At 38.0% G+C, this 14099-nt stretch overlaps 1 protein-coding gene across 8 annotated transcripts in view; it reads left to right on the top strand.

Moving 5' to 3' along the window:
- The window catches only part of LRCH1 (leucine rich repeats and calponin homology domain containing 1), a 237738-nt gene extending 228411 nt beyond the window's left edge, over positions 1-9327 (top strand). For 5 of the 8 annotated variants that reach the window (XR_013345476.1, XR_013345473.1, XR_013345475.1 and 2 more), the window contains one exon: positions 6691-6761. Coding sequence is in view for 3 of the 8 variants with exons in the window: in XM_077811488.1 (XP_077667614.1) it covers positions 6691-6771; positions 7477-7518 (123 nt within the window). In the remaining 5 variants the exon portion in view is untranslated. Of the gene's footprint in view, positions 1-6690 lie in introns of all 8 variants that reach the window. The other 3 variants (XM_077811500.1, XM_077811488.1, XM_077811513.1) reach the window with 3 other exon arrangements.
- Positions 9328-14099: the final 4772 nt, after the last annotated feature.

Here is a 14099-nt window from a genome sequence, read left to right as displayed (position 1 = left end):
CTGTTTATTATACTTATCTATCATTATTAGGCTTTTGGAATTAACTCTCCTTTTAGCTTAAGGCTGTTGTGTTCTTAGAATATTAAAGTGAAATTGTCAAGTGTTTAGGCAAAATATTTGATGTGTTTTAAAGTAATATGGCAAGGAATGATCCTGATTTGTAAAAGGCCCCCCGTCTGCCTTCTGAGTTGGGGATGTAAAATTTTGTTTCTGAAAATATTTGTGTCTACAATTAATTATAGGTGCAGTTCATAACATTGAGGTTACTTATTGACCGCAACTGCAAATGCTGTTAATAATGAATGTAGTATTCCACATGCATATCTGATATCTGCTTCTTAAAAATCAGGCCCTGTGTATGTGAAAGAACACTAATCTGTCATTGTGAAGTTTTTAAAAGCCACTTACACACACACACACACACCCACACACACACACACACCCACACCCACCCCCCCCCCAAACCAATAACATTAATTCCTGGGCTCCATCTGTTGCAACACAGTGTTCCCAGAGATGTACAGATAGCGTCAGTGATGCTGAGATACGAACAAGGAAAGGTATAAAAATGAAAAGTAGTATCTATAGCAGGGGTTCTCAATCTTTTTCTTTCTGAGGCCCCCCCAACATCCTATAAAAACTCCACGACCCACCAGTGTCACAGTAATGGGTTTTCTGCATATAAAAGCCAGGGCTGGCATTAGGGGGGTAGCAAGCAGGCCAATTGCCTGCGGGGGCTCATGCCACAGGAGCCCCCACAAAGCTTCAGCCTCAGCAGGCAGAGCTTCAACCCCATGCAGCAGGGCTTCGGCTTTCTGCCCTGGGCCCCAGTGAGTCTAATGCCGGCCCTGCTTGCTGAAACCTGCTCACGGTCCCCCCAAGGGGCCTTGGACCCCTGGTTGAGAATTACTGATCTATAGTATATAAAACTGTAAAAAGTATTTGAGAGGTTTTTGTTTAAAACTAGTTTAGTCCTCTTTGTTGTAATGATGACTTAAATTTCAAAATACTTGATTCCAATTATTTACGTGAAAAACATGAGATTCATTTTCTTATCTGAAGTCTCTAAGAAGCTACACGTTGCAGCCTTTTCAGAATATTTCAGTTTTTCTTATGTCTACAAATGTGGGGAAGAAATAGAAGGAGCAGAGAATAGCACTTGCCACATTGCAAAATTTCATTCACTCTTCAATTTTTGCTCGCAAATACAGCTGGGTCCTGAACGTTAACATCTGCAAATCAAATCAAATCACTTTATGATGTACCTACCTGATTCAGTGGCCACAGTCACTCCCTTAATAACAGACAGTTGTATGTTAATTGCCTTGAGGTTGTCGATTAGCCTAGATTAGTCCACTTCACACAGTAGCCTTGACTTTAAGGCAACTAATGTCAAAGAAAATAGAGAGATGTTTAAGTGCCAAGTTCATACTGAATCCCCCCTACTGTTGCTTGCCGTCATTTTCCTGTTTTTCCTTAAATCCAGCTAAATCAACCATCTTGTTCTGTGGCTAGAAGATTACTGTGAGGCTAGCGTTTGCATTTTTGGCTATCCCTACAACTTTGTCTTCTCTTCGTACTAGACTGCTGGTGGCTGTGTGGCGCAGCCTACTGGCTCGGACTCTCTCTTCTCTATACTGTTACATTTTGCCTCATTTTTGATTGAAAGAAGTTTGTTCTTTCCTTTGACATAAATTTGAAAATAACATTCAAAATTATATCAGTCTTTTTAAATTTAATTTAAATTTAGAATGTGGTTAGCCTGGTTGCAATGATTAGGTGTTTCAATGATTAGGTGTCAATCATTCCACTGAGTTCATTAGAAGCAGACCTTAGATCCTGGGTAATTCATCAGGGTGTGTGTTCTGTTGTGGAAAGACCCATCCATGACCAAAGCAGAAATCGGTGGGTCCTTCCTCTGTATTGACTGACAGATTCTGTAGAGACCATCACTGGTGTTGGAAATGAAGTGCCCAACTCCATCTCTCTCACACTCTCTTTGCAGTGACATAACTTCATTGACTTCAAAGTAGATACTACTGAGAGATGAATCATACCCTGTGTTGAAGTTAGTGGAGTTACACTGGTGTTATGCCAGTTTAAGATAGAGAGAAATCACTTCCAAAAGTGGGAAAGATGTTTAAAGAATCTGTCAGTTACCTAAAGTCTTACTGTAGTCATGGGCGAGTTCCTCCATAGCTGAGGTCTAGTGCCTAGAAATGCTAGATTTCTATAAAAGTTTTGCAGTATTGTCATATAATATAGTGAGTTTCTCTCATCTGATTGTTTGACAGCTGTAGGATAAGTGCATTCCTTGTGTCTTAGAGATAGCATTTGTAGATGTGGTAGGAAAGAGAAGAGGAGGAGGAAGAGGAAGTGGCCAAGTTTCGGGGAGAATGATTGAATATGGGTAATTGGGAGGGTTGGGATCTGATCTAAAGCCCATTGAAGTCTTTGGAAAGACTCCTACTGACTTCCTTGGAGTTTGGATAATACCCTTAGTAAGATTTGATTCTTCTCTTATTTAAAAAAAAAGGTCATAGAATGTTGTTGAGCTGTGATTTGAAAAGGATTAGGGTGTGCAGAGGTAGGAAGGTTGTGTTAGATAGTGGGAGCAATGTAAAAATCTGGAATGTAAAGCTCAGCACTTAAACTCTTTACTGAGGTGAACAAGAGAATTGAGTTAGTTATGAAAACAATGAGGTGAAAGGAGTGTGTTCTTTTTATAGGATGCTACAGGATCCAGTAACTGTTCTGGGATATTTGTCAAAACACATAACCCTTGTGTTTGTTCATTGGTTTGTTCTTTATAACTTTACATTGTCCATCGTTTTCTTGTTGGTAATGTAGAAGCCTTCGAGCATGTGAAAGAGAGACGGGAACTAAGCAAGAGATTAGGGACAAGGAGATGTATTATGGGGAAAGTGAACATGCTGGTTACAAAGTACTGTCTTCCTTTGTATCACCTATTTCTGCTTTAAAAACTAGAAATTAAACCTAGAGTCTGCTTGTATATCAGTCCTAAAAAAAACTTCCTTTATTTGAGAATAGAGCTCCTAGGTATTAGTTTTATACTTGACTAGAATATTATATTAGATTTTGGACTGGTTAATTCATTTTCTTTAAAGATAAAGCAAAGTAATATTGGGGAGATTTTTATGGTTTAAAATGAATGACTGAACTTATTTACAGTTAATCACAAAGAGTAATTATGAGTAAGACAATAAACACTATAGCCAGGAAAAATCAATAGGTAAAACAAAAGCTCTGACTGATACAGGTGGCTAGATGAATAGTGAGTCAGTTTTGCAGTAAAAATCTTTTAAGTGTGAGGTATAAATCTCTTTAAACTGAACTGTGTTTGATACAGATTTGGCTTCAGTAGAAGTGATTTGGGACAAACATATCATTTTAAGAATGCATTCAAACTTACAAATACCTAGCAGTGATTTTTTTTTTTTAAAGTGATGTCCCTCTCTTATCAAATGCTTGTAACTTTTTTCCTTTGGTTTTCAAATACTCACTTCAGTGTCCAATAATTTAATATACAGTAATTTCATATCTGAAAATGTAAGAATAATGATCAATATTCAGACAGGAAACTCATATCACCTTTTTATTGGGTTTTCTTAGCCCAGTCCTTATCTGGTGAGGGGAGGGCCATATCCAGTGGGAGTAGAAACAACTTTTAAAAAAAATTCATCTGACTTTAAAACATATTCAGTATAGAATGTAAAGATTTTTTTTATCTGACAATACCAGATCAGAATATTTTATTCCTAGAGATTCTAAAACTGAAGACATTATGAGCAAGTGGGTTGTGAGATACGAGATTGACCACAGTTCCTTAACTATTAGACATATTTGAATAAACTTTATATTACCAGAAGTGAAGAAAACCTTCATTTTTGTCTTGTATTTGAAACTGAAAACATTTTTATCATTTAGTTACTCCACTACCAATCATACATCAAGTTACATGACAGTTTGCATCTGAAGGAAAAACTTTAAGCCTTTAAGATGTACAAGGTCTCTGTACATCTCTCCAGAAAGAAATGTCCCTTAATGAGGAAGCAGAAGTTAATGACAGTCTTGCCTGACACTTTGAGAGTCTGCAGGACCTCACAGTCACACAAGATTGGCCCCACTGAGATTGTTTGTATGATTTCAATTAAGTCCCTTTCACTCTAGGCAAAGATACTCACAACATTAATACGTGTCAGGGCTGATTGATTAGATATACTGTGCTTCATTACACCAGTGAATTCAGTGATGAATTATAATGTCAAAAGCCAACACATTGAAGAGAAGACAATAGCCAAAGTGGTGGAAAGCCACAGACTCCATATGTAATATAAACCAGCTTGAGCAGACTGCCAGAACCTTGCAGCACCTTCGCTGTAGGACATGGGGTAGTGTATCTGTACCACAGACACACTCAACCTCACAATCTTGAAGCTTACATTTCTCAAATAATTTCTTGTGAATTTGATAAGAGAAGCCAAAATATGGTATGCTCATAGATACAGAAGTATAACCACACACCAAAAGTTACAAGTAAGATAAGTCAAAAATACTTGCACTTCTACATTTAAAGATCAATTATAGTACCAGTGGCAGATGTAATAATTTTGAACAAATTCTGGATCTCCCTTCTTGTCCTATATTTGACACGCAAGATGCAGAGTTTGATTTCTATCTTGTTTTAAACTAGGCTACTAAATGTATTTATGGCCTGTAGATGCACAGCCTTGTGCCATGATTAATTAACCTCAAGGTAAGCTTAGTCTGGTTGAGACACAACTTGGACAGAGGGCTTCTAAGGAAAAACCTCTGTGTTACATGAAGTTGTATTGTGGTACTTTTTCCTCTGAGACAGTATTGAACCAAGGTCTAGAGAATTTTATTACTTTTGAAGATGCCAGCATTTTGATTATATAATTGAGGTCCTGACATCTTGCGTTCATTAACAATCTGGTGGCATTTTCTGTAAGAGTATACGCCAAATCCCATACAGGAGGTTATTAAGGAAAGTAAGTGGTCTTAGAGTGAGAGAGTGTACTGTCATGGATTGGAAGCAGGCTATGACAGAAAACAAATGGTAGGAATAAATGGTCAGTGTTCATTGTGTCCGGAAGTTAACAGTGGGGTGCCACACAGACCCATACTACGACCTGTATAGTTTAATATATTTATCAGTTATCTGGGAATGAACAGTGAGGTGGCAAAATTTGTAGATGATACAGAATTATTTAGGCTAGTCAAGGCTAGAGGTGACCATGAGGAACTTCAGAGGGATCTGTCCAAGCTAGGTAAAGCACAATGACAGATGAAATTCTCATGGTTAACAAGGTCAGGGCCATGTGCATTAGAGGAAATATTTTCAGTCATTTAAACAAATTAGTGGGTTCTAACTGAACTGTAACTTGGAGAAAAATCCAGTTATCACTGGGAAAAAAAAATTAAATAAAAGAAACAAAATGCTAAAATGCATAAGTAATGGGATAGAAAATATTATATCATTATTATATGGTGTATGCTATATTCTGTTCTCATCAGAAGGGATTAGAGATTGGGAAAGATTACCATAAGAAGAGAGATTGAAAAGATTGAAACTGTTTAATTTAAAGAGGCGATGAATATGGGGAGATACGGCAGAGGTAGACACAGTAATGCCTGGTGTAGAGAAGATAAATCAGATGCTCCTTTTTACCCTATCTCACATTCTAAAAGAAAGAGGACATTCAAAAAAATTGAACAACGTTTAAAGCTAATAAAAGGAAATAGTTTTTTGCATAATTAACCTATAGAACTCATTGCCATTAGATATCAGGAGTTTAGCAGGATGACAAACAAGATTAGATGTTTCTATGAATCGGAATATCCACAGCTGTATTAGCGAAAGCATTATTTTAGAAAACATAAACCAGCCACTAACAGATGGGGATGAGGAATAAACTTCCCCTTTGGCAGGCTATTTCATAATGGTTCACTCTGGGGCTTCTTGCACCTCCTTCTGAAAGATCGATTATTCTCTACTGTTAGAGTCAGAATAATAGACTAGAGGTTTGTTTGTTCTGATGTAGCTCTGTGGCTGCTGCATTCCATTGATGGATGAAGTGATCCCGTTGCACATCAATATAAATGTAAAATGTTGTTGTTCACGTTTCAATCTGTTGATTGTAATCACTGCTGTTCAAGGTTTATATTCCAGGGTGAAAACTTGACCCTATGGAATTCAGTGGCAAAACTCCCTTGACTTCAAGAGGGTTGGGATTTCACCCCAGGAATTTTTTTAAAAAGTAATGGGCACACGTCACAGTATCTCACTATTGTCTGTAATGTTGGTGTCTTTACAGTGATTACATGCTAAATTAATGTACCATCAGACTTGGTGCTGAAAACTAATTGTGAATCTTTATGGTGTTAAAATGTTGGTTGCTTTTTTTAAATGTAAGAATAAGATGGTTTCTTGTTGGCCTAGAGTCATCCAGAACACTTAAGTCTCAAACTAGGCCAAGTGTGCCATCAGAAAAACAAGAGAATCCTTTCTGAAAAAGCATAGACTGTTGTCTAATTAAATGATTCCTGATTGTTGTGATAACTGCATTCTAGCTGTATTTGCATAAAGCAAGATTTTGAAATAAGAGGTAGGTGGTCTCATCTTTACTCCTTTGTTTTTTCTTTTAGGAGAAGCTCTGCCTACCACATCACATCCTAGAAGAAAAGGGCTTGGTAAAAGTGAGCATAACAGTTCAAGCATTACTAGAGGTAACCACAATGAAGCAAGCTTTATTCACATGAAACTACTATTTCTGCTGTAATCCGCTCCAACGTGCCATAAAAGTATCAAAACACTGCTCATCTTTTCAAACTGCATTGACAAATACCCTTCTGCTCCAAAAGAGTATTCCTACAGTTCTGAACTGAAATCATCTTTCAGACTATCTATATATGTTGAGCTGCAAACTAATAATCATTTTATAAAACAAACTGGCATTTCCACTGCTTTCATAGCTCAGTTTGTACAGTAGCTATTAAAACAGCCACCTCTCTGCCGCTTACATAAGTGTGGAGTACAGCTGCCTTGCAGCTAAATATGTTCATCTTATTAACACAAGAGCATCTTAATTTTTTTTTTAATAGGAATTTTAACCTGTTTTGTTTTTCTGCAGTTGCTTCAGGCCATTTTAAAAATATTCAGCCATAAAATATTTATATAAATATTATTTATTAGTGAGTTGTTATTCATCCTTTGGATGCAAAATGTAAATTAGGAAACTGTATTTTATTACTGCTTTTTTGTGGTTAAACACTTTATTTTAATATAAATATTTAGTTATTTTTTATTCTACTTGGTGTGCAGTAATTCTAGATCTCCATAATTGTATTTTCTAATATGTCTGATAAACGGTAAACAAAAATAGGTGCTTTCATGAAAAGAATGGTTAGCTGGGACGGCATTCTTTATTTTAGGGTTTGTGGAAGATGAGTGGCATTGGTCTGCATTCCAGTTAGTTTCCAACATTCCAGCAGCACTTCCCTCTGCCCCCCAGTAGATGAAGTTGGTTGAGCTGAAGAGAAGCACACCTTTTTATTTGTATATAGCTGTTATTAAAAAAAAAAAAAGGAAAGATTAAACTTGAACACACAAATGTGAACAAATATTTTTGATTGATACTTATTTTACTATGCACAAGACATTAAACTTTTATTACAACAAAATAACTGATGTGCATTAGCGTCACGTGTCTTGAGATATAATTTTGCACTGTAACTTAGGTAATCTTAAAAGGATACAGCACTACGGAACAAATAAAAAAATAGCACAAGAAAGGTGAAAATAGAAAGTTTTCTAGATAGTCAAATATACGTTTGGGGTTTTTTTTTTTAAAGAGAAAATATAATTTCATTGCAGTTGTTTTAGGTCGTTGTAACAGCCTAACCCTTCAAATATGTACTGCAGCTTGCAGGGCTTACTGCTGTGAGTGCTCTCCTTGTAGTTAATGTACTGCCGTGGGATTGCCCTGTAGCGAGTGTTTGCAGGATCAGACCCCTTGTCCCAATTCAGCGGTAGGAAATAAAGTTTTTTTTCATTACTTTTAATTTCAAAAGGAGGTTTTAAAGCTTAATTTATTGTTCAGTCATTGTCAGACAGATATTTTAGGTAGAAAAGTTCTAGCACAGTGATTTTCACGACCTCTTGAACATCCTTTTTTTTTGGGGGTGGGGGGGGAGTATGGAAATCTCGTGATGTAAGTAATTTAGGCAAACAAGACAGGGAAGTTGCATGTGGTAGAAAGGATGGCCGTTAGGGGTCCCTGTTACATTTAAGGAAGGAGAGTTTGAAATTCATTACAGCAAAAGTGAGGCAATGTAGAGGGCAAATGAAAGAGTGAAAGAGGCTATGGAGAGAGAAATAACCATCTGTTTGAAGAATGTGTACACTTGTCACAATATTGCATATTCTAGGCAGAGTTACATGCCTGTTCACACAGAGAGACACTGCATTTAAAAAACCACCAGTATTCCAAGGAATTATATTTTTAATCCTGAATATATACTGTTTTGAATGCAGACCTTGTGTTTTCGACATCACAGATGATGGTACACATCAACAACCATCTGTTTGGCGGAAAATGTGAACTCAAGGACAGTATAATGGCACATACAGTATGCATGGAATATTCAGTTATTTCAACCAAAGTAAAAGCTTTTGTTCTATAGAGGGAACATTGACTTACTTTGCAATTTTGACTGGCAGCTAGCATATGGTTTCCTATAAAATATATTGTGCACTTTAACACTAAATTAAAATGTATTTTAATATTTTACAGAGCTGCACAAATACCTGTTTTGTCAAATAGCATGAACAATATAAAGAAAATAGGTTTTCAACTCAGAGTATATCAAACTTTAAAAGCATTCAGAAATTGACTATATAAATAGGAATATTGATTGCTGCAGGGAGGGGTAAAATGCAGGTTCCTGAGTATTTTTTTTATGATGTATATATGGCAACATGAAGTTTTGTAATTATTATTTTGACAAATCCTGTTTTTTTCATAATTAATTTGTTTTCCTCCTAATAGTGACTTTCAGTATTTGCTTAAAGTTGGCTGTAAATAGCGCTAAATATTTTGTAATCCGGCTTTTTTATGCAGTCTTAACCTGTATGGCTAAAAAGAAAATCTTCATGAATCTTTGTACACTTTATATGTGCAATAAAAATGCATGGCCTCCTGACAATACCATAAACAGTGAACGTTGTGTGTATATAGTGCCAACTTTACTGTGGCTGCAATTAAATCATTTTATTTGTATTCATTTCCTGACTCTCCCATGACTGAGGATTTGTATAATAAATCTATCGTTGTTGGAGGAAATCGCAAGCAAGTAAAGGAAGCAAAGTGCCTCTTTTTTTTGGGGGGGGGAGGCGAAACCAAAGTTCAAGCCAGACCTAGCTAAAGGCTCTTTGCTCTTGCAGAATCTGTTTCTCCAGACAAGTTGCTAGAAACCCCCACCATACACAAATGCAAGTAGACAGTTGTAATGTTTGGGTGGTTCTGGGTGTGTTCTTATAGCATAGTGGTATTTCACTGTAAAAGCTTTCTTTGATGCAGTCTGTGCTGAGAGAACAGCAAAATCTATGTAAATCTCTATCTTCTCTGCTTAAATCAGGCTACACCTTAACTGGATTATTTTATGATCCTCCTCTAGATTCTAGTTTGGGGCAGTGAAGCTGTGGGGTAACACAGCTGCTGTATGCACGGCTGGCAGAAAGGAAACACACTGTGGGATTAAAGGCATAAACGTATTTGATCGTGATTACAGACCTGCAACTAGCCACTAAAAAAAGTGTATGGTAAGGAAAATAATTTTATCATTTGTCCTCCAAATTCAAATAGCCTCTACAGCTGCATGTCTTTTATTATAGCCTGTGTGTTACTCTGTACAAGTCTCTTTCCTGAAGACTTTACAATCCCTGGGCTGAGGCCCTAAAACTACCATGACTAGTGCCCTTGATTTTGGTAGCAAGCACTGTGTCTAAGTAGTAAGTGCAGCACGGGGCTCTAACTTGGACACACAAGACAGTGAATATTGACACCCCAGTCATGGAGGCTAGAGAAAGGAGGAGAGGAGGATGTAAACAATAGGAAGGCAGAGCTCTAGGAAAGTAGAATGTCTCCATTGTTCTACAAACAGCAACACAGGTACAGAGTAATGTGTTACAGCAGCTGCATTAAGGAAAGAGAAAGGGACAGTGTATATATGCCTGGAGGCCAGTAGAGGGGAATTTCTACGGGATCAGTCAAAGATAAACAACCTTTTTGCTGAACTAGCTTTTCAGCTTTGTTGCTGAATCAAGGATTCTTTATTTCTGCTGCAGGAGTTGATGGCATCACAAATGGTAGAAATTCTGCCCCAGTGCTATTTGTCATGTCAGTTATTGCAAGGTAACCAGATCCTGGAAGGAAGAAGCGAGGTCAGTGTGAAGGGTACTTCAGTTGCAATATGAGAGGTATCCAATTCCCAAAAACCTGCCTTCCCCCTGACTTCAAGTGGTAGCCAAAAGAGCAAGGCATTTTATTGCTATTATGGATCTGGGACTTGTGTACAAATCTAGCTTCTTTGAGAGTTAATTTTATAAAACCTCCTCCACTGTGCAGGGCTCTAAAACAATTTCTCATAGAAAAGAGCCTCTTGAAGGCATACTTGTTCACTTGCACTGCCTCTAAAAATCAGCTTTAAAAGAAAGCATCAGACTCATCACTGCTGCTAAGTTTTGTCAGCAAAGCAAACTTGCTCTAGGATAGTAAGTGATTCTGCATTCTTACTAGAAAAAGCAACAGGTATTTTCTGTATCCAAACTTGTATATGGGCTGGTGTTTCAACATGGAAGCTAAAATTTTAATAGATCTCTTGCTGGAAAGTAGATTAAGACTCAAGCAGGAGCTGCATTTCCTGCATCTCACACAGTACTCGGAGATTTTAAAAATAGACTGTGTAAATGTAACACGTACGAGCCTGCTTTTCTCACAGAGGCTGGTGGTGATCTGCATTTGCTACTGCTAAACTTACCCTTGTTAAATGATCCTGTTTAATGTTATATTTAGGATCCATTAATGATGTAATCTTCTTTGAAGTAAAATTTAAGGTTTTACTCCCTGTGTTCTTTTTCAAAGGAAATGCCACAACTTTTCACATCTGCTTTTAATACCTTATAGCACCCAAATGCTTGACACTTGTTACTGTAGAATGATAAATGTCAGATACTAGGAGGAATTCTATACCTGTAGTTAAAATGGTTTCTGCTTAGTTGCATGCATAGAGAGGTTGTAATGGAAATCCCCTCTGGATGGCACATTCTGATTTCGAGCTCTTAATTTTTCTGTGAAAGCAACACTTTGGTCTTACTGAGGTGAACATGGTACAAATTTCAAACAAGGTTAAATTAACTGTTTGCAAAGTCTGATGGCAGGGGTATCGTTCCTTTTGTATAGATAGGGAAACTGTAACAAAGAGGCGCTGTGATTTAGTCCTGCAATAGTCAGTGGCAGGATTAGGTCTGAAGAGTCCTGACTCCCATTCCCACAAGGCTACAGCTAAAATACAGGCAGCCCTTGGACTTACAACACAAATCACTTAAGTCAAAAACGTAACTTGAATTTCCCATAGAGTGCTGTAAAGTCAAAACAATAATTTATAAACATTGTGCTGTTCATCATAACTCAAACATTGTAAAGTCAAGGACTGCCTGTAATGCCCGAAAGATAAATCTTCCAGTTTTTGATGCTTCCCAAACCGCATGCTCTAGGCACTAATCACAGCACCAGATGCTGCTGTTTCAAGCTAAATGGCTATTTCAGAATGAATTAGGAAAGACTTTTTACATACTTTGCTACATATAATAAAATGGAAGTGTTTCCTACAACATACCCATGCTGAATGAAACAGCTGATAAGAGTGGTCACCACACCATCTCAGGTGTCATAAAACATGGCACACAGCACCAATACAGGGTTGGGATTTTCTATTAGAACATTTGAGCTGGCCCAATAACTCGTTTGCAAAGGGCACCAGTATCCTGGAGATCAGCCCTTTGTCTTAATGTTAATTTTTTTAAAAACGATGCTTTTTTAATTCCACTTGTAGCAGTCACTTAAACTTTGTACTGCCATGCACCTGCACAGGACTTGGTGACAGGAAAGGAACTACTTTTTCCCCAGCTGCTTGAAAACATACTGCCTTTGAAATACGAAGCTGTCCCCATACAAAGCAGGGGGAGCAAAGGCTAGCCTGCCGTTAAATAAGAGCAGAATGGTTTCAGTTTTTGAGGAAAATCACATCTCTCTGTTTCCCAAAATCGTGGCTTTGCATTTTGGTTGCAGGTATTTGATGTCCTCTCTCAGGTTAGCAGTTCTACCACTCCGTTTTCAACATGGAAAATAGCCCGCTTGGTGCTGGGTGGGTGGTTATGTTTGTTTTACGTGTTGTAGAGAATCAGATCGCTAGTCACTGTTTTAGTGATGGAAAAGTGACCGCACAGTCAACATCTTGCCCTCCCCTGCCTTACACATGGTGATAGTCCAGCAGTAGGTAACGCAAGAGTTCATTAACCTCTCTGGGCAGTTTTTAAGCCAGCAATCACAAAATATAAAGGTATTATGTAGCATCCGTCTCCCTAGCACTGCAGTCCGTGGGGTCTGTCGAAGTAGAACTGAGGTCAAGTGCTGTGTTTGGTTCTAGAACCAAATGTTTCCTGCACAAGCCCAGCTACTAACCTTTCTGGCCAGGGGGAGGAAATCCAGAATCTCCTGCTCAAATCTTGAGGACTGACAGTTGGATGAAAGCTTGTAACTAGCTCCTCTATTTCCTTGAAGACATGAAATTACATTACTGACCTACTACTTATTCATGTAAGCAACTGCAATGTGTTACATGGGGATGTTATCTGATTACAAACTGGAGATGGTCCGTAAGCTCTATTAAGATGTGGTCCACAGTTAAGTTTGAGAACCTGTGGCAGCAAGTATTTTCAGGGACTTGCCGTAGGTAAAATAATTCTCCCCCCAAAGCTGTCGTATAGCAGTAGAGCTATTACTCCAGCTCCAGGCTGAAACAGCTGGTACCACTATTGGAAGAGGGAAGAGGAGGACTGGCTGTTGGATCCACATAGTGCACAGAAAGCTCTTGCATGATGAACAGCCAAAGTAGGTTGGCTAAATCCTGTCCCCTCACAGTTAAGTGGAGACATGTTAACTTGGGGGAAACACTAAAATCCTAGTGAAGAATAGGCTGACTGTATTCCTCCCCCAACATACAAATTAGCAGGCAGAGTTACACACCATGGGGAATCATTTTAAATCTGGTACAACAGGGTCAGATTTGGCTACCTTTACTCACGTAAAACAGTCCTGTCCCGTCCCCCCGGCTGCCCTTTCTCCTCACATAGTAAAGTAATAAAAGGTGGCAGAGTCTGTTTTCCAATGCTCTCGATGTTAGACAAAGAAACCATCCCACTGCTTATCCATCCCTCAAACTAATTTATTCCTCTCTAAGAAGAATCTCTAGCCTTTGCCACCAAGTAAGTTTCTGGGGAAACTTAAGTCATAAAAAGGATGAACTGCTCCCTTTAATACCTGATTTCAGGTAGCTGCCTTCAGAGTGTCTGTTACAGAAGCCTCTTCCTTTCACACTCCCAATTACAGGTTCAATGTTAACAAGGGGGGAATGGTTGATCACAATGCAGCATAAGTTTGTTTGCATTTTCTATCAACAGCTGCAGATTTTGGCCTGGAAATACACTTCAATAGGCAGGAGAAAAACACTTCAGTGTAAATCCATTTAATTTACTATTGTTTTCAGCCCTGTATTCAAAATTGTCCAGTTATTCTGTTCAGTGCTGAATGAGTGACAAATGGAAAGTTAGCGTGTTACTAGTTCTCCTGCTGCAGTCTGCACCGTCTTGAGACCACTGACATATTCTATGTCAATATGCTGTTTAAAAACAAAAAATTAAATGATCATATCTATTCTGAGCCATACCCTCAGAATGCTTTTCCCAGTATGGTTAAACAATTTTCAAAGCAGATGAA

Source organism: Eretmochelys imbricata, chromosome 1 (assembly GCF_965152235.1).
Source record: "Eretmochelys imbricata isolate rEreImb1 chromosome 1, rEreImb1.hap1, whole genome shotgun sequence".
NCBI classification, from domain to species: domain Eukaryota; kingdom Metazoa; phylum Chordata; order Testudines; family Cheloniidae; genus Eretmochelys; species Eretmochelys imbricata.
This window is presented reverse-complemented; position numbering and strand designations above follow the sequence as displayed.